At 38.1% G+C, this 21,396-nt stretch overlaps 2 protein-coding genes across 2 annotated transcripts in view; both read left to right on the plus strand.

The window, feature by feature from the left end:
- The first annotated feature begins 5,209 nt into the window (after nucleotides 1-5,209).
- LOC108798582 lies at nucleotides 5,210-18,759 on the plus strand. The gene is made up of 11 exons (XM_018570341.1): nucleotides 5,210-5,295; nucleotides 7,000-7,139; nucleotides 7,805-7,950; nucleotides 9,999-10,082; nucleotides 11,416-11,575; nucleotides 11,786-11,882; nucleotides 13,196-13,323; nucleotides 14,883-15,142; nucleotides 17,205-17,297; nucleotides 18,214-18,326; nucleotides 18,729-18,759. Exons 1-11 carry the CDS (start codon nucleotides 5,210-5,212, stop codon nucleotides 18,757-18,759), a joined length of 1,338 nt encoding a protein of 445 aa, XP_018425843.1.
- Nucleotides 18,760-19,857: 1,098 nt separating this feature from the next.
- Nucleotides 19,858-21,396, plus strand: part of LOC108798583 (dynein heavy chain 5, axonemal-like) — an 11,739-nt gene continuing 10,200 nt past the window's right edge. The window contains exon 1 of the mRNA XM_018570343.1: nucleotides 19,858-19,864. The gene's annotated coding sequence lies outside the window, so the exon portion shown is untranslated. The remainder of the gene's footprint in view (nucleotides 19,865-21,396) is intronic.

Here is a 21,396-nt window from a genome sequence, read left to right on the forward strand (position 1 = left end):
ATTGACAGCTGGTCACAAGATGCTATTAACAGAGAAGCCAAACACTACATAATGCAACACAGGATTATGGAGAACCACACTGAGGAGATACGGTATGACGACAGCATATGTGTTATTATAAATAAATAACAGCTCATAGAAAATGCCTTGCATTATTTATACAGATTTGTACAGAACAATATTTTCTTTTTTTGTTAAAGTACATGATGTAAGTATGTAAACCTAACAATGAACTTTTTGTAATTGCCCCCTTTTGGTCTGTAAATATATAATTGGAAGTGTCTTGTTATATCTGTTCGATAAATGCAGAAAAATACCTGTTGATCCTGTCAGAAATTCAAAGATGTCCTGTTTCTTGTGCACACTTTCTGTGTTACCTCAGGGGGCTTATTAGCCCCCACAGTTCTTATTTTGGGACTTGGTGTAGAATGGGATAGAGGTAAGGTTTGAGTAGTTTAGCAAAAGAAAACCAGGCAGTCTTTCCATTAATCCACAAGATCTACAAAAAAAAAACATGTGTGTTGTCAGCCCACAACTGGCAGATCAGCAGGTAAGTTTCTGTACTTGGCAACTGCATAATTTATAACTAGCCTTGCTAGCAAGGTGCACATGGATGGGCTTACAACAATACAAAACACAAATATTCCCAGCACACTTACCGGTTAGCCTGCAACAAACCAAATTACACTGTCTAACAATATGCTTTAAAAAAACTCAGTTTTTAACACATATTGTTAAACAGTGTAATTTGTTTTGTTGCAGGCTAACTCGTAAGTGTGCTTTGGAATTTCTGTGTTTTGTAAGGTTTCTGTACTTACTGTGTCTTTAAAGGCAACACATGGGGAAATGTGAATGGGTTTCAGAGATGTACTGCAAATGTTGTTTTGTGTGGTTTTTTTTGTTTGCCCTGGCATACACTTTAAAACTGTTTTCTTGATTGTTTTAATGTTTATCCCACTAATATTGTATCCTTTCATTATATTTTCAGAGAGAAAATAGCATTGGGCGTTTCCTTGATTCATAGTTATATGCTCCAGGAAAATAATCAAGTTCCATGGGCTGGGGATTGCAATTCCTATATTTCTATGAATTCTCCAACTGATCATAAACTAGATAATTCACAGTTTAATGTATCATCCTATCAGCTTCCATACTGCAGAGAAATTGTTCAGGTATAAAACAAATATATACACCCACACGCTTTTATGTCACTCTCTATTACCACCCAGAAATGTTTCCATCTTATAGTGCAACATAACTATGTATTGTATTAGAAACCAATTCTTAGATACTGCAAGAGATAAACACATGAATGCAGAAAGAAGGGTTGTCCTAGTCTGTTACTATCTTTAACAAGATAAAAATCAATAGCCCACAGGTACATACACTGCTTGTGTTTAAAAAAAAAATACATTATTGATGTATTTGTGATTACAGAGCTAAATTAGTTTGTCATTTTATCTGCTCAGAGTCCAGCTTTAACTTCAGAATTATTATTATTTATTAATATTGGTATTTATACAGCGCCGACAATTTACGTAGCGCTTTACATCAGTCCCTGCCCTTAAGGAGCTTACAGTCTAAGGTCTTTATCTCACATGCATACATAGAATAATAATTCAAATTGACTAAAATACTCCTTAATGTTCTATGTCTTTCCCAAAAACTGAAAAACAGGAATAATACCCAGCAATTCCAGTTCCTACAATGAACTTTACTCAGAAAGACTTCAGAGAAACTCAAAATCTGATGTTTCAGAGACATGCAGGTCACCCTTCTCAAGGTGACAAGCACACTGTGCTTAACATTTAAAAAAAAAAAAACTAGAAGCTGTCATCATATCTTTATCATTACTAACAATGGGATTACAATTCCATAGCTTTGTAGATAATACTTTACTAGGTAAGAGTTTCCAAAGTACTGTATTTATTGCTAAAGCAATATCATTAGACAATCTTGGAAGATTTAAGCTCTGGACCTCCTGAAACCAGGTTTTGTTCTGTATGCTATCAGATGCTAGGCCTTGATCTCATACTGTAAAAGCTGGTTGTTCATCTGGATTATTATTGAACATGTTTTCTTCTATGTTCTTCCAATGCAGGAAAGACTGAAGTTTTATATGTTGAAAGAGACCACTATAACAAAAGACAATGTTTTCATTGGTCCAAACACATTGCAGATATTTTTGGATAGCTTTAAAAGTATATTCCTGAAGAAAATGGAAGAACACTACAGCACAAATAACCAGTTAACGTAAGTCACACATTGTTTTACAATTAAAGTACAAGCTACAGGTACAGAGATTTCAGGGAAAGCTATTTGGGTATAGAATTAATAGTTTCCAAAAGTAGGACCAGGAGAATATAATATAATTATTGCATATACTGTAAATATTTCATAGTTACCCTTCTGAAGCCAGCAGGTGGCAAGTGTGAACTTGTACTCCAAGATCTCAGATGTATGATGTACTACTGTGCTAAGAATACAGAATAATAATAAGAAGAAGAAGATTAAGAATAGCACACTTCCATACTGCAAACACATGGGTCATCTAAAAAAAAGCAACAGATGGACCCTCCCATCCCCCCTTATTAAATGTCCTGTCTATATCTTATGTATACAGGAACAGTCTTGGCTGCAACAGCTCTCCTGGGTATGGAGAGAGACCTTTGCTGCTGGTAGTAGTGGAAATAGGAGGTCTTAAAAAGTTGATCCAATTATCCAAATCTACAAGTTATTATGAGCTTATCATTTTAAGTGGAATTAATGTTTGGCTATCAGCTGAGTGGAAACAACTTTGATCCAAGATATTGAATAGGTGGAAAATAAAGTGCTGGGGCTCCATCTATATGCCTCCTATATGCACCGAAACATCAAGAGGGCATCCGCTGAATAGGCTTAATTTGAAATACAATGCAGATTTTATTATAATGACATTGCCGAGGGTCTGATGAAGAAGCAGGTGATGAAAAAATCTTGTGAAATGCATAGAGTGATCCTGGACTCACTGGAAACAGCAGCAATCATCACATCAAGGGTTGAATTTTAAAGCCAACATAAAGAACAAAGTTTGTATGAAGTGTTGTGTTGAAACCGAAATCTTACCTGGTCATCATAGTAACAGTTTGAGGGTAACCCACAGATGCTGTATGATTGCATTGTATACTTCATAAAAGTTGCTTTTATTGAAGAAATAATATAAAAAATATTTTTTATAAAAGTTTTTTAGATCTTAAATATGAGTACCATTAAAGTACAGCATGTTATTGTCAAAAAAAAATGAATGTGAATGAATTCAGATGTGGTACCTAACCCACTAACAAAATTCCTGGTAGCACTGTAGATCTTAAGTTTGCAGGAGAAGCCTACAAGTGCAGGGCTAGTGCTGGGCTCTCTTAAAGTACAGCATATTTTTCACACACTGAAACATGGAAGCACCCTGTAATAATTTTATATATTTTCAATAAGGATTTAATGTAAAAAATAATAAAATGAAATATCAGTTTATACATTTTTTATAAATATTTAATGCATGACCAAAAAAAACTACAATCTGCAGTTATATGAAACAACTATACTTGAATTGAGTGCTTTAAACTTTATTTTACCTCATTGCTATTAGTAAATAAAAATACACAGGGACACGAACATGGAACTGGTGAGTGTCTTTTGTTTTTAAATTCATTTAAATACACAATATTTTTAAATACCTGTAATGTAAACAAATACTTGTTACTAGGGATGCACCGATACCGATATAAGCATCGGTATCGGCGGCGATACCGAGTATTTGTATGAGTACTCGTACTCGTGCAATTAACAAGAATGTAACTTATTTTCCATCACTCGGCTGTATGTCCTCAAATTGTCTCTGAATTGGCTCTGACACTGTCCTTCCTTCTGGAGGGTGGCTACTTTTGTTCCCCATGGTTCCTGTGTGTTTCATAAAGTAGCCACCGCTCCAAGCTCACACCCGTTATGGACTACAATCTCACGTTTAATTTACTATTTTGTACTCAGATTGTAGTCCATCACGGGAGTGAGCTTTGAGTGGGGAACAAAAGTAGCCTCCCTCCAGAAGGAAAGACAGTGTCAGCACCAATTCAGAGATGATTTGAGGATCTATAGCCGAGTGATACACAAATAAGTTAATAGTAAAGTAATAGTAAAGGTAAAAATAATAGTAAAGGTACTTGAATGCACTTTTAAGTTTTAACTCCTGAGTTTAGTGTCACTTTAAACATAAATTGACTGGTGGACAGTATAAATGGCAATATTTTCAGTTATGTATTTAAAAAGGTATTTCACAGTATATTCTTGAGAAATGTCAGATTCTCAAGACATCATAGGTATCTAGGTCTCTTAAGATTTATGCTTTGATTTCTTTCCACAGATGCGTACTTGAGACACTTGCTAACACTCGAAGGGATGTGAAGAAAACTCAAGAAGCAATTGATATCCTAGAAGAAAAATACAATGAAGCACAAATTATTGTTGCAGATATTTTAAATAAACTTATTACAAAGACTTCCATTTTGGAGAGATTGAAAGCCACATTGGGTGAGCCATTTGATACACTTTTCAGTTAATACAGTGCGAATAGCTTTGTACTGTGGAGTAGAAGTAACACATCTATTAGATTATATCACAACCCTGTTTCAATATCTGTAGAGTTTTCTTTTTTATATAGGTTTTATCTTTGTTATACATGGTAATGAAAGCTATTTCAAGGATTATCCAGTCTCGCTTGTTGTCAGTAAACATTGATTTCATGTATACCGGGCCATAGAGAGCTCATCTCTGACCCGAATTTAAAAACGCTTCCTTACTCATCTGAACCCCAATGGCAGTTCATGTGTGTGATCTTTTTCTGCTGACAAGTTACATCTATTGTGCTAGAAATTAGCATTATTATCACATTTTACTTTAGGGTAATAACTTGAGCATCCTTTAATATAATTTATATAGATTGCTTTTACTTAGTTTGGGTTATTTTTACAAAATCCATCCTTCTGTCATTAAGGCACCTCTTTAAATCTGACAATACACAAACATGTCATGTTTTTTTGCAGTCACCAGGCACCACGTACAGACAAAAATGTATTCTTGATGATGAAAAGAGTTTTCATAAGGCATTTTTTTCAGGCATACAAATGACATTTTTGTCTTCAGTCAGGTGCATGTGGAGAGAAAATATCATTTAGAAGAGATGTCCAGGAAAACTGGAAATAATCTGTTTTGGAAAGCCTTATTGCAGTCCCACCTGCTGGTGGAATCTGGTATTGCAGTGGAACAGTAAAACATATGAATTGTTTGTTGCATAACAACATACTTTAAATAGAAATCCATATCTCCCCTGTGTGGCTTGCTCACATCTATATGCTGCAATGTAGTGCTGCAATATAGGTGTCATTCACACCAATGCAGGTCCATTACCATGCGTGCTGCAATGCACATATACTGAATATTTGAATGGGCTTTAATACATTAGTGTTATACCTCACTGGTTAGATTCCAGTCTGCCAAGTTGGGGAGGTGTGAGAATACTGCACAGTTGGACACCAAAGTACATGCTCTCTGCTTAGATCATGTCAATGGTTTTAAAGAATACATGTGCTTAAAGAAATATTTTTGCTGCCATTTCTGAGCACTTCTTCCTAAAATACTAGTTATCAAATGGTGTCGCAATCATCCAATGGCTTCAAAAATATTTGAATAATTGACCCAGAACAATTCAGTTTCGGGTGCTCCAACTTCACTTTCTAATCAGTATATAAAAGTATGAAAGTCAGATGGTCACATTGACAACCAGGCAACTAGAATTTTCATAAAGATCTCAGCAAAAGCAGTATACATATTGTAATCATAACTGAAAAAAACCCAGCAAAACATAAATAAATAAATTAAAAAAGGGGGACAGACTCAATGGACTTTTTTGTCTGCTCTGTGTTTCTATTTCAGATTGTCTCTAAGGCCTCAAACAATAGAAATTCTGCAGTGGGGTGAAGGTTTTGTGTTTTTTTCTCAACATGGCAGTAAATTGTTATATATCTAAAACTGCAAAGTTAATTTTTGTCATTTCCTTTTTAACCAGGTATTGGAGATGAAACTCTTCAAATATTTCTGTCACAAAATGAAAATGAACTGGACGATTTTCAAGAGAATGATGACTTATTGAAAGATGGTATAGCATACAATTATTTTATGTGTCTTTGTATTTCTTTAAAGTCTTATTATAAGTAGTGAAATGCTTTAATGATTTAGATAAACAAATTGTCTTTTACCTTCAATGCAGGAGATAATCTGATCATTTATCAGCTGTGCCTTTCTGACCTCATACCTTGGGGGTAGCACTGCAAATCTGCTTTGACAAAAATTGAATATTGTATCCCCCCCACCCCTCCCTGTTGGTGTTTTTACACTGGTGGAGTTTGAATTAAATTAAATTACATTTCTGCAAGAAAAAAAATCTTCCACTCTGCTGTTTTCTTCTTACACCATAATTTAACATCAGTGATATAAGTACACCTTGTAGTGTCAACAATACATTCTATAAATGACCAAACTGTATTAGTCAAATATTCCTCAAGACCTGTAGAGATTTTTTCACTTATTTTGTTTTATAATACAAAAAGGTAAAACCCCATAAAGTGTATGTTCACTAAGCTTGGCGAATGAGGAGAAGCTGTGTTTACTTTGCTAGGTATATGTTTGCTAAGTTTAGTGCATGAGGTGAAGCGGTCTTCACTTTGTGTTCACTTTGTACACCAACTACACCTAGATCAGTTTGATTCAGTGGCATAACTATCACCATAGCGACCCAGGCAGCCGCTATGGGGCCCGGCGCACCTGTCAGTGATCTGTGCAGCGGTGCGTTCCTCCTCACAGCCACCCGTGACAGCCAGCAGTCTGCAATGCCATAGCGACCCAGGGGGCCCGCACTGCATCAGGGGGACCCCTTTGTTCCTCATCCTGGCACCCCTTTGTTCCTCGAACCAGCAGCTGCGGTGAAGGGGGCCGGGGCCCGACAGCTGCAGTGGAGAAGGGGGAGGAAGAGGCCAGGACCGGCGACGGTGGAGGAGGTGTGGCCCACCGGCGACCAAGGAGGTGGCGGGCCCGGCAGTGGAGAAGGCTGACAGGTAAGAGGTGTGCAGGGGTGTGACCAGCCCACCGGCGACCAAGGAGGTGGCGGGCGCGGCAGTGGAGAAGGCTGACAGGTAAGAGGTGTGCAGGGGTGTGACCAGCCCACCTGAGACCCTGCAGAGGCCACCATAGAGAGTATATGGTGGGCTCTGCAGGGTCACTCTCAGGTGGGCTGTGTGGGATCTCAGGTGGGCTCTGCAAGGAGCGTAACTAGAAATCACAGGGCCCGATACAAAATTTTTAAATGGGGCCCTGTGATTTCTAGTTACGCCCCTGGCTTGATTACCTAATCATGGGCAAGGAAAATATAAAAAATAGGATTATTTTGCTAGTGTTTGTCACAGCTTCACATTATTCACTAAGCTAAGTTACAATTCACATAATTGTAAACAGTTTCTACTCCGTTAAATCTTTTAAAGCTTTATACTTCAAATTTTTTCTCCAATAAATCTTTTAAGACTTATCATAAATCATCTGACTCTACCACTCTTCCTTGCCTTTTGGCAGTTCTACAGCAGCCAAGTATCACAAAACAATAGTGGAAAACATCTTGATTTAGGAAGATATTCCTTCAAACAATACTTGTATATAACGAATGTGTAATGTTTTATATGTAATCAGAATACTGCATTTACATACTGCATCCACTGTTGGATTCTAGATCATTGGGATGAATATGATGATGCATTTATTCACATGAAGGAAGCCACTAAAAAGTCCTACCTTCATGATATCATGCAAAAGACAGAAAAGGCAACAGATGAACTGGTGGAACTAAAGAAAAATCTGCAACTTGTAAAAAATGAGGTACAGCTTGTATATAATTTCCTGTTAATTAAATTCAATCATTCCATCCATCAATGGATTTTACAGCATATCTGAGGTACTGAGAGAAATTTACAGCTTCCTTTATCAAAGTGTGTGGAATAAAAACTGACAAGGTAATCCAATAGAATCTCGTTCAAAGTTGCTTTGAAATCTTAGATATGGAAATTAAAAAAACACTAAATATGACTGAATACATCAGGTTTCTGAGCACTGATACAAATGGTTTTACATCAGGTACTGTTGGAAATGAGAACCTAGAACGGGCAAGCTTACTGGATTTCTGGCAGTATTGCCAGATTTTTTTTCTTTTTTGCACTTATTACACAAATGTGACAACACACTTTAAATTGTATATTTATCAGAAGGAAAGTTCGGGTTTGCAAATACTTTATGATTCAAATCTTGTGCCCTTGGGGGTAGGAGCTATGCTCTAAAAACTTGAACAATGTTTCTAAATCGTATCTCCTATGCTCCTCTGCACTGTTACCGATCCTCCACCCCAATTAGCAGGAACAGCTGTCAAAATGCAGCCCCTGTTGTGTAACATGACACTTGCAAATTGCGTGAAAGCGTACTGAGTACATACAATGTAACAATTGTATGTAAGTGTATTTAAAGGAGAACTATGGGGTCAGTGCTTTTCCCCATAGTTCTCCTCAGGGTCATGGGAGGACACAAACTAGCGTCCTCCCGTCACCCAAAGCCTAGTATACTGAGACTGCCGCAACCGGGACGGATCCCGACATTACTGTCGAGCTCCACCCAGCTGCATGATTGACAGCTGGCTCTGCCAATCTAGAGGCAGAGCCAGCTGTAACCGCCCCCTCCTGTCCGTTCCGCCAGTCAGCGCTGGAGGATCGGACAGGGGAGGGGGGGAATCCCTGCAGGGAGCCGTGAGTGACAGCCACGGCTCTCGGCAGGGACAGGATCGAGAAGTGAGCGAGCGACGGTATGTGTTCGCTCACTTCCCGATCTATTGAGCCAACCTGTGACAGTTTGATTGTCGCACGTCGGCTCGATCTATGAGGCTGAGTGATTTTACTTCACTTAATAGTTTTCCTTTAATATTTCATTCAAATTTAGTTTAAAGATGTGAACTTGTTTTTTACAGTGGAAAAGATGTGACCTTTGATCTACATATGACATCAGTTAACACAAACTTACAAATAAAATAAAAGTTTTTTATTTGAAGTTAAATGTATTTCTATTTAACATCTTATTAACCCTAAGTTAACTATCACCAGGCCTCCTTAACTTTTTTTTCCTCTTTGCTATTATTTATCTGCTGATTTTTTTTATTTCCATTTTTCATCAGTAATATTTACTTTTTTTTAGTTTATTTTTGTTTTGTTTACTATGTTTTTAGAGCTGTATAAAAATAATTGTGCAAAATACAAAAGGCGATTTTATTTGCAAGTAACTTTCATTCTTTTTTTTTTACCAGAAACATAATTTTAGTGTCATTATAGAGAGGACAAATTATTCTACTTATATAATTACACCTTTTATTGACAGTAATAGTTCTCATTTTAAACTAACACTGGTCAATTTTGAAACAATGCATTTTTGCAAAACATTGTCAACAGAAGTCTTGTTTGTCTCGAAAAAAAAAAACATTGTATGTATAATTTACTGTATATTATCTTAAATTATGAAAAAGTTATCGGCAAATAAACAGCCTCGTAATGGAAATTCAAAAATGGCTATGGTACACAGGCGGTATATATGTACAAGGGCTGAAGTTATAAAGGAAGTATCAAAGTGGACCCAAAATAAGTGGCAATTTAAAAACAAAACCAAAGCATTTGTAGTTCGTTGATCGGATATAATAATTATATTATTCATATTTATCATATGTCACTATGTAAAACATATGCTTATGCAACTGGTTGTGTTACACAGGAGCCAGAGCTTGCAGATGTTTAGGAGATGTTTAAGTGTTGCACTCCAAGAACAGTACATATTTTTTCATAGCTGAAGACATTTGACTGCTGTGTTAGGTTATAAACCTCATGGGTTCCTTGCAGGTGATGCATTGGTGCAGTAAGGTGGACAAACCATGTGTGGAAAGACTTGTACGATGCCAAAAACCCCCATATCTGGTTGGTCAGGTAAGGATTAATAATAATAACTATGTCAACAACTTATAAAAACTAGAACAGGGTAAAATCAGGTGAGCTGACTGAAAACTAATAAAGTTAGGCTTTCACTCTCTATCATGTATTAGAGGTACATCTAAATCTACTTAATTGCTGTAGAGAGCATAACAATGTTTTATGCATAAGTCCTTTAGAATACATCTAGGAGGGTAACTACTATTAAAACTACTGTATGGTCAAAGTTCCGTATTTAATGAAAAATAAGGAAATACAGGAATCCTTCTTTTCAAAGTGGGCATTCTCTTTATCATCACAAGAACAGAAGCAACTGGGTTTATTTAATAAGGTAGATCAACTGCAAAGACATTTTTTCATTAGCATTAACCAGGGAATGCAACTTTATAATGGATAACTGGGGGGTATAGATTTGTTTGAAGAAAGGGGGGATATGTATTTCACAAAATATAATACAATTTACAATCATAATATACAATTAACGATTGTATGCACAAAATTAGTTTCTTATACTGTAAAATAACTACGTATTCCAGCTATTTCTATCTGAGCAATTCAGAAAGACTTCTGTAAATGTTTATTTTTTATATAATGTTTATTTTTTACGTTTAAAACATAAACATCTCACAATACAAATATACAAATTTGCAGAAACAGACAAGTCAAGAAAAAGACATTGTACGTAAGAAAAAAGAGAAAAAACTCGGTCAGAGTAATGTCTCTAAGTTGGTTCAGGACATTGTTCACAAGCACTTAGATCATGCTTCAGTAGGGACATTAATACAGTGGTCATATATGACAAAATGAGAAACATATTGGCATAGGAAGGGACAAGGAAGGGCAGGGTCAGGAGGGTAGACAGGAACAGGGAAAGGAAAGAAAACAGGGGAGCCCATGTGTGAGAACATAAACATTGTACAGATACAAAATAGCAGCAACAATATCAAGAACAAGCAGGCCAGCCGGGTAAGCAGCTGGGGGATTAATACTTACCAACAGTCTCTAGTATTGAAGTACAAACCAAGGCCTCTCACAAGAAGACCAACCAAAGTCCAATTTCAACTCAAGTAAAGAAGGATCTTATCAATCATAACCTCTGTAAATTATTTAATACAAATTAGAACTGTAGCTCATCCTGATATTTGTTAATGCCAACTATACAGACAGATGATCTTTCATCTGTTGTAACCGATAACCCAAAAATCACCCATTGATGTCAAAAATGAACCACTGAGCCAGTGAAGTTAGTAAAGCAATTATGTAATGTTCTGTTAGTTTCCATGATAAGTGTAATGACAGCATAAATAGCATTTTTGTTTTCTTATTTAAGATTTTGGAAATGGCTTTGGTCATGATCAGTTGCCTGCCAACATCTGAAAACGCAAATGAACTTCCAAAATCTTCAGGTCACTTAAATGAAAAGTCAGACAGCAGAGCCAGCAATAGATTTCAGCCTTCACCTGTAGGAAAATCGTCCCCACCAAAGCGAGGTAAGGAAAAGGTCATTTTCTGCTCTAATATGAAATGAACTTTTAAATGTAATATTCCAGCATGACAGTAAGGTGTCACATAATTGTGCATATTAATTTTTTTTTTTTTAATACTTTGCCTGTTTATTTTTTATTAGTGCTGATTTATATCTGTAAATAGTAACTGCCTTTGTCCTAAACACAGATTCATTGTTTTTTTCATACTGACAGGCTTCAGAGAACCTTCTGACAAAGTTGACAGAGCAAGGTGGAAGAACATACAATATCATATTGGCGAGACCAGCAAGTTTGTTGATATGATACATCAGTACGTTTAATTTAAATGTATTTACTGATGCATTTACTTGGGCAGTATTATGATGGAATAAGGAACCAAACCAACATTCAGAATGAAAATACCTATTCCACATACTTCTGCCATAGATCTGTAATTGTTATTTTCGGTTTCTCTTTATATCCATAAATGCAGATAAGTGGTTTTGAAGTTCATAAAGTTGGCTTAATGATTTGATAGACACTAACATTGATGCTGAAAATAGATTACAAATTCATAAACATTTTATACTTCACTATACTGTATATTTAAATATTGTAGACAATACTAAACTAAAAGGAGGAATATGAGGTGAGTGATTGAAACTGTCACATGTCAGCTCTATTGATCGGGAAATGAGCAAACACATACAGTTGCTCGCTCACTTCACGATCATCTCCCTGCAGAGAGCGGTGACTGTCAGTCACGGCACTCTACAGGGATTCCACCCTCCCCTCTCCCATCCTCCAGTGCTGACTGGAGGAACAGACAGGGATTGCACAGCTGGCTCTGGATCTAGAGAGGCAGAGCCTGCTGTCAATCAGCTAGCTGGGTGGATCTCGACAGTATTGTCGGGATCCGTCCCGGCTGTGGCAATAGCCCACTATATACTGAGGTTTGGGTCATGGGAGGAGGTTAGTATATGTCCTCCCGTGACCCCAAAGAGAACTATGGGATAAAAAGGTTACCTCATAGTTCTCTTCTAACTATTATCTAATTTATCCCCTTATTTGTTAAAGTAGCGATGAAATATTCAATAGAGCTTACCAGTCATTGAATCTCTTCCTGAAGAAGCTTACAGTCTCACTTTACACTTTGGTCGCACACAAACTGGGACTATTTCTTGTGGAAGCCAGTTAAGCTACAAGAATTACTTTTTTACATTGTGGAATTAAACTCGAGTAATCAGGGCAAACCAATGCATTTAAAGATAGAACAGACAACAAAATACTAGTTAAAAGAGCCCATTGAAATAGCATACAGGTTCAGTGCTAACCATTTAGCCACAAAGCAGCCTGGCTATATATACACTGAGTGGCCAGATTATTATGACCACCTGAATGTTAAAGAGTACAATGTTCTAACAAGCATAAAACCTGCATATTCTTCAAAATTCTGCATGCATAATACAAAACTATATACATATTTCACTATTACAAAACACCTATATATACGCAGGTGATAAAAATAGTACTTTTTAGTAGTATAAAAATATACACTAAAACATATTAAATGCATAATTATATAACAATATGTAACAATATCAGTGCAGCTTTTGGTTACAATGTTTATAACTGTGTATTCAGGATTGCAAAACTTCAAGATGGACTTCCAGACCAGACTATAAAAGATGTTGAGGCCTACCTTGGTAAAGCAAAAGAAGGTTCAACCGGTGTAACTGGGGAAGGCTCCTTGCTGGAAAATGCTGCCCCACGTATGTACAATTAAAATTTAATTTATTGCAACCTACCATTATGCTTTTGGTTGTTAACAATAATTACTGATAAACAACATGCCAACATATATAATAAAATAAAAACAAAGCTAATTTCTAAGGAACAGATTGAAATGAAATTGGTGTAATTATGGTAGAATGTAAGTGGCCATAGGATCACAGACGATTTGAATGTTGAAACTAAAATGTATTTATCAAATGCCTTTATAAATGTTCTCAGTGAGAAAACATCTTGAGAGGGCACTAAGGGGAGAGGAAAGTGCTGGTCAATGTTGACTGGCACTGCAGCCTGTATTAAGTTTGGTGCTATCTACTGAAGATAATGTTTAGCTCAACACACATTCTCTGTGCTCGTCATTAGGAAATACTTGATTTTACAACCCTCATGTCAACATGTATGGTTCCATTGTCAGGGATCTACATTCAGTGGGTTCACCCAGCTGGGTAGCCTCAGTTCGGTTTGTTTAATACACAGTTGAATGTTAAGTGGTTGGCTTAAAATCTGTACATGTTGGTGCCTGCTCTAATGGTTTTCCTGCATTTTCTCTGCTATGGCTTCCACTCCCACACCTGCACATCCTCTCAGGTTGGGGGAAGGGGCAAAATAAAGCACAATTTTTCTTCAGCAGAAATTGACATACTATACGTTGTTACTGGTCTGGCCCCATTATTTAATACTTGGTTGCACATTTCTAGTATTTTCTGTGGTGCTTAGATTGATATTCCTGCTGACTCCACAATCCTTGACTTTGTTGTAACTCTTAACTTCACCTTTGTTCTTCAGCCTTGTTTTGACATTTTTTATTATGGATGCTGCTGGGACTATTCTTGACTAATCCTTTGTCTAATTCTTTGGCATGCTGACCTTGGTCCTTGCCAGTTTAGAGACTATTTTTTGGTATCATGTCACTATCCTATCAAGCCCCTTGACTTCTGGTCCATCTACTGGGTCTTGTGTGACTGCTGCCACCATGCATGAAATCCTGGAGGCACCTGACTACTGTGGCAGGCATATAAAGAATCAAAAAGTGTGGGCTGCTAAAGGTGAAGAGCCGTGCAACAGAGGTTTTCCAGTCCGAACTAGTACCTGTATCATACACTCATTGTCATCGCTCTAGTCCGAATAGGTTTAACACTACCCAACAGTGTGACTTTAAAATATAGCAATGATAAAATATGACTGAGACACTTCAGAATAATTTTAATTATATTCAATCCCCCCCAAACATATAATAAAGTGAATAATGTACTGTATATGTTTTATTTCTTACAGTGATATCTTTGTACTGAACAAATAAACTGCAATGTGTCCATATTCTAGTTGTTTTAATGCAGCTCTGGAGTGAAGTCGGTTCCAGAGAACAACAAACACAAAATATAGACACATTACCAAACAACTGTCTTTATTAACACTAGCATAAGTATATATGAAAACTGCAAACTGAAATACAAAATGTGCCTTTTCCTATTAGTTTGCAATTGCAGATTGGTTATAGTATTTATTTAATGTTAAAATGTTATTTGCCCCTTTTCTACAGATGCTACACCCCAGTCCATAACACCAGCTAAGAAATATTCACAAAATGATGGTGACAAAACAAAAGATAATAAAAAAGGAGGAATCACTATTGCAGCAGCACGCTACAGCTCTGAGGATGCAGCATCATTGGTGGCATTCATTGTTGCGATTGTAGAATACACTCGGCTTTGTGTACCACTAAAAGAATGCCAGAAAAAGTTGGCAGACTTAGGGAGAGAGAAGGAGGATCTTATTGTGAAGGAAGAGCAGTCAAAAATGGTGAGTGTATCCAAATATATGTGCTTTATACATGAGATAAAACTTCCTTGAGATAAAACTCCAACTGCTGTGTAAGTTGAAAAAATTGCAAGGATGTTAGCAAACTTTTCTACTGTTTGCATTGGAACTCACCCCTCAATTCCTACTTCCTGCAGCCACTTCCTAATTCCTTGGTGCTGAGTTGGTGGGTCTTCTTGTTAGAGTCACGTTATAGTTGTATTCAGGGCCGTCTTTAACGCAGGGCAAAGGGGGCAGCTGCCCAGGGCCCAGTCATTGTTGTGGGGCCCAAAGTGCAGCTGGCAAAGGTGGCTTTTGCACCTGGATAAGGGATAGGGAGCCTGCCAGGTGAGGGGACTACAGCCTGAATCATGGCAGCATGAACCGGGGGTGTCTGATGGGGAGGCCCTGAGTGTCTGCATGTGTGTATTAGGGAACACAACATCCAGAGAGAGTGGGTATGTGATGGGGGTCACTACATGCTTTCCATGTACATATGATGTCGGACAATAAACCTTAGTAAGGCTGCATAGACAGTCGTCTGCGGGCGCCGGGGGGGGGTTGGTGATAGGGAGGGGGGGAATAATGCACCTTCACCTGTGTACACAATAATCCTTGCACCAGCCCCGCCCTTGAGTCCGCAAAAGATACACCTGCGCCACTCTTCTGTTTACTGTGCGATCGGTATTGCATAGTGCTGCTCCGCTCCTGCGTATGCATGGGCGAAATTGCATGGCGGGGGCGGGTAGGGGGTCGGGATAGGTAGGAACGGGGGGCCCAAGAAAATGTTTGCCCAGGGTCCAATCAGTATTAAAGACGGCCCTGGTTGTATTAAAGAGTATCCCTGGGCAAAATCAGAAAAAAAACAGGACATGTCAATACCTGCACATTTCCCCATGTTTCATCCGTTTAAATCTTGTGTGCTCCATACTTTCTGTTTGACCTGACAACAGAATGCACAGGCCAGTTCTCTACAGATAGGTTGCAGAACACCCCTCTCTCATTTTAATAACACATGGGCCAGAGCCATGCCACCAATGAGGCCAGACTATCTTGTAGACTCCGATCCCCGCTATTGAAAAAAAATAATAGAAGAAATAAGTAAAAGTAAAACACTTTACACAAGTCTTTAGGTGAACTCACCTAATCAAGGTGACATCACTGGGACTTCTTCAGGGATCCCAGGAAGCTGAGGATCCCAAATCTTGCAAGAAGACACCCATGCACATTTCTAGAGTGACTTCTGTGAGATTTGAGCTCCTCAGCGTTCCCAGGATTCCTGGAGAAGACCCAATAATATCGCCCTAACCTACAGAAATCTTCTGGAAGCCGGGGTGTGTAGTGAGTAGTTCTACTATATTTTTTCTCATGTTTATTTGTTTATTTTAACTAAGCTTTTGCACATGAAAGGATGGGGGTCTAAAAGATAATTCACCTTGCATGTTGATAAAGGGCCTGCTTTAAACAGAGGCATGTATTCTCACAGCGACTACCAACACATAATGTAATTAGGTAATCCAAATTACAGTGATGATATTCAGTTTGGATAAATGCATAGCAACCAACTAGTCTCAGGTTTCATCAGTCAAAGCAAGTTAGACTCTTTAAAGTTGATTGCTGATGGTCCCTGTGCGTGTTGTAAAGTGGCCACCGCTCCAAGCTTGCTCCTGTGATGGACTACAATCTCACATTTAGTTCACTAATATTTATTGAAGTTATAGACCATGGCAGGAGTGAGCTTGGAGCGGTGGCCACTGTCAACACACACAGGGACCATGGGGAACAAAAGTAGCCACCCTCCAGAAGGAAGTACAGTGCCAGCACCAATTCAGAGATGGTTTGAGGATCTACAGCTGAGTGATGCAAATAAAGCTACATTTTTGTTAATAGTTAATTAAGGTACTTAAATGCATTTTTTAAGATTTAACTCCTGAGTTTAGTGTCACTTGAATTATTTAGATTGGTTTTCTTTTTTAAATTTTGGAAACATTTTATCAAAGCTACAATGTGGCTACTTAATTATACTTGTGACTGCATAGTACTAAATTGCATTTATTTTAATTAGATAACAAACAGTTTTGAAGACGAGCCTGCTGTACTTCATCATCACATTCTCAGCACCCTTACTGCCGAAGATCTTTCCTCTCTCAAGGCAGAGGTAGAACAGCAATTCAGATCATCACAGATTTTTCAACATTATGTTTTTCACCTAAAAGTTACTTCACAGAAATTTCTGTTACTTTCATAAATATATACAATACAAAGTTCCAATTGCCTCATAGAAATGAAAGAGAATGTATAGTGGTTTTGTATGTATTTTCTTTTCTTTTAAATTATTTTTTTTAGTCTGTTAAATATAAAATATTGCAAATTAATATTTGTATTCTCCATTTGAGCCAGCACATAGAGCTTTAGACTGCTTTGTTATATATTTTCATCTATCTCTCTGCCTAACTGTTGGAAAAATACCTGTTTATGGAGATTAATAGCTCAAACTAAAATTTTTACACAAGTGATTGACTCATCACAGTGACTTATGCCTTATGGGACTTTTCAGTCCAGAGTTTTTGTCAGACAATCCCACCTTCCTGTCATTTTGGCTAACCCGCAGTACTCCAGGAATCGTTGGCCATGTATCCTATGACATGAAAACAATTTAAAAATGTATAAGCTAAATCACCCTTATGATATTTCATTCTGTTATGTTTACCTTACTGCCAAGGTATTGTTTTAATGCATTCATGCTAAGGATAGGCAGTAAAAGGACACCAGATGGAACCCTTTCTAGTAATATAGATAGCAATAACTCTGTCTTGTAGTGGTGTATATAATTTGTCAGAAGTATTTTTTTTTTCTGTTAAACTCAGCATAGACGGAAGGTATTATTTTTCACATACGGTGCATACATGTTCAGATCACATTTGACTGTACTTGTTTACCTATGGCATTGTCTTACATCTATGGTCACCTTAAATATATCTCCTTCTCCATCCCTTATCTGCCTCTTTTACTGTTTGATCTTGTGCAGTTGTTAATAGTGTATGATCAGTAATGATCAAGCCTTGCCATCACAGGTAGATAAACTCCATGAGGAATATGATTCTGCTATCAATCAGAAATACCAGCTGGTGGAGCAGCTACAGTCCCATGAGCAGAAGCTGCAGGCAGCAGTAGACATCCTGGACAGGTAGGTCATAAGTCCACCTTTTGCTGATTCAAATATAGCATCACACAATATCACTCAAGAAATCTATACATTTTCCTCATAACTCAAACCTAGGTAGAGTAGGGAAGGTTATGGATAGAGTGGGGAAGGTTAAGAACTCCTGTCAGGTTTTACTGATGTCAGAGGCTCAGTTGGAAAGACTCCTTCACTTCCTGTCTGGTAAAAAAGGTTGTCCCCAGGGCAGGAAGTGAGGAGAAAGCCCTCTAACAGCAACGCAGACAGAAGTAAAAATGTTGTTTTTTTAACCCCTTCATGACTGAGCTAGTTTTCAGGTTCTGTTCATAAATGACTGACAATTTTTCTACATTTTTGCTGTGTGATTCTTCCACAGCAGTAATATACTTTCTTACTAAATACGTCTAGGCAGCTGTCGTGCCTAGACGATCAGAACTGATACATTTCACTCAAAAGATATACATTGTATCTTTTGCGTGAAATGTATCTAAACATCGGGCTCTCGAGCTGTCAAAACAAATAGCAGAGAGGTGAGGTGAGTCACTGCTACCTCTCTGCTATTTTGAGCTGTCAAATACGGGATCGCAAATTGCGGTCCTCTATTTGCATGTAACGGCTTCATTCTTTCATTAATGAAAGGAAGAAGCTTTTACAAAAAGCTTAATTATTTCATTAATTAATGCCTCAATACTGAGACATTAATGAATGACTGTTAAATGCTGAGAATCAGCAAATACCGGCATTGCAAAGCCTGATATAACTCGTCACATACAGTGTACGTGGCCAGTCATATAGGCACAAAGTGACAGGACATACACTGTACGTCTCCCGTCACGAAGGGGTTAAGTTAAGTAGGAGGGTGTTAGAACCCCTGTCAGCTATTTATTGTTGTCTGTCTCCCTGTTGCAGATTTTCCCTCACTTCCTGTTCACTTAAAAAAACATCTCAAGAACAGAAAGTATAGGGAATTCTCTCTAACGGACCCACGAATATCAGTAAAACCTGATGCGGGTTCTAACCTTTCCCCATTCCATCTAAAACAAAAATAAAAGGTTTTAGGTACAGATACACATTAAGTCGTGCCCTTATGTTCATATTTTGAGATTTTTAGTTTGGCTTATGACTATATTAAATCATCAGATCATTTGTTGCATTGTGTAGGTTTTCAGTCAGTAGGATTAATGGAGCATTGTATTTTTTCTTCTCAAGGTTGAAAACACAAGAACAAACATGGAAAGATAGGATTCACCAAAACAATACTAATGACCTCCTTACAAACTGTGTTCTGGCTGCAGCCTATCTCACATATTGTCCAGCTTTCAGTGTGGATGGAAGGTACAAAGAACTTGCCCCATCATCTTATTGTGCCTCTGCAATGGCATACATTCAAGAGAACTGTTCTTGCTAAAATATTATTGTAATGCTTTCATTATAGGATGCGAGTAACCGAACAGCTCTTCACTGTGTGCGAGAACTGTGGACTACCTCTGCCTCAGAGAATGCTCCTGAAGGACCTTGCCCTTATGGAGTTCCTGCACATTCCGGTATCATGTCTAATCATGTCATATCTGCTATTGTTTTAAATAAAATATATACTACTTAAAATACAACTATGGGGTAACCTTTTTATCCCATAGTTCTCTTAAGGGTCACGGGAGGACATATACTAGCGCCCTCCCGTGAGCCAAAGCTCAGTATATCGCGGGCTATTGCCCGCGGTATACTGAGAGCGCCACTGTTGGAACGGATCCCGCAATGCTGTCGAGAGCCACCCAGCTGTGTGAGTGACAGCTGGCTCTGCCTATCGCTCACTTCCCAATCTTTAGAGCCGATGTGTGACAGTTTCATTGTCACACATCGGCTCGAACTATGAGGTTGAGTAAAAATCACTCACTTCATAGTTCTCCTTTAAGGGTTCTTAGGGAATCTCTAAACACTTAACACACATAGGGTTCGCTAATTAATTCACATCTCCCTTTTCCAGTGGTAGTTATGTGTTAATTCTAAACCCTTATCTAAGTGTAGCACTCACCCCTGAAGGAACCGCTGGTTGAAATGGGTTCTTCTGTCCTCAGGAGGTAACCCGTCCAATCCTGACCCATAACACACCAACACACCTGGCAAGATTTACCAGGCTTTAATGAAAGGCAAAAGCCCCTTTTTGTTTTAGATGGGAGAAAACCAAATAGCAATATGAGACAGCAATATGAGACTTTTAATCATAAACACAGCACATGGAAGTAATAACACAGGTACAGCACAAACAGAATAAGCCAAATGTAGGGCAATATATTCAAATCTAACTATCTATGCAGGGAACTGTGATAGAGGTGACTAATTTACCCAAGTTAAGGACAACTAAATATCTCCTGCCCCACCCTACTGGCTATTAGTGCTATATCCTGTACAATCTAGCTGGCTTTGGGGCCTTTAGTATGTGCGCTTTTAAACAAAGTTGTAACGAATTAACAAAGCAGTGAAGTGCTCCCAGTAAAAGGGTTTCATCACAATCTCACAAAAGCAGAAGTGTTCGCATGCAACAGGTAAAAAGAAGTCAGTGGCTCAGAAGCCTACCACCACGGTAAATGATCCTTAGGCTTAGAGTGTTCCCATATGTGTATGCCAGCAAAAAGGGTCTCCCCCCCTTTAACCAGCGTGCAGCAGAACTCCAGATGATCTTCCAGGAAAGGGAGCGTATCAGTAGCAATCACAACATCCTCAATGTGGCAGCAGTCAATGGACCTCTCACTCTCCACAGTGGCAGCCACAATCTCTATGGGTCCCAGCACAGCAGCAGTAGCGATCCTTCTTCACACAGTCCAAATACACAATACACAGCAGACAGATGGGCAGCTCCGTTCCCAATACTTACGGTTTTACTTACTCTAAGCCCTGTACTGATAGAAAAGTGAGCAAAGCAGGCAGCTCGTCTTCCTGTGGAAATTCAGTCCACAAGCAGAGAACATAGCAGCAAGTCTCTCTCTAGCATCAACTAGCCAGAGAACTTCTCTTCCCTCCCTCATCTCTTAAAGAACTACTGACCTGGCTACATAAGATGACATGGATTGGCTGTTAA

Source organism: Nanorana parkeri, unplaced genomic scaffold, assembly GCF_000935625.1.
Source record: "Nanorana parkeri isolate BGI_ZX_2015 unplaced genomic scaffold, ASM93562v1 scaffold1511, whole genome shotgun sequence".
NCBI lineage: Eukaryota > Metazoa > Chordata > Amphibia > Anura > Dicroglossidae > Nanorana > Nanorana parkeri.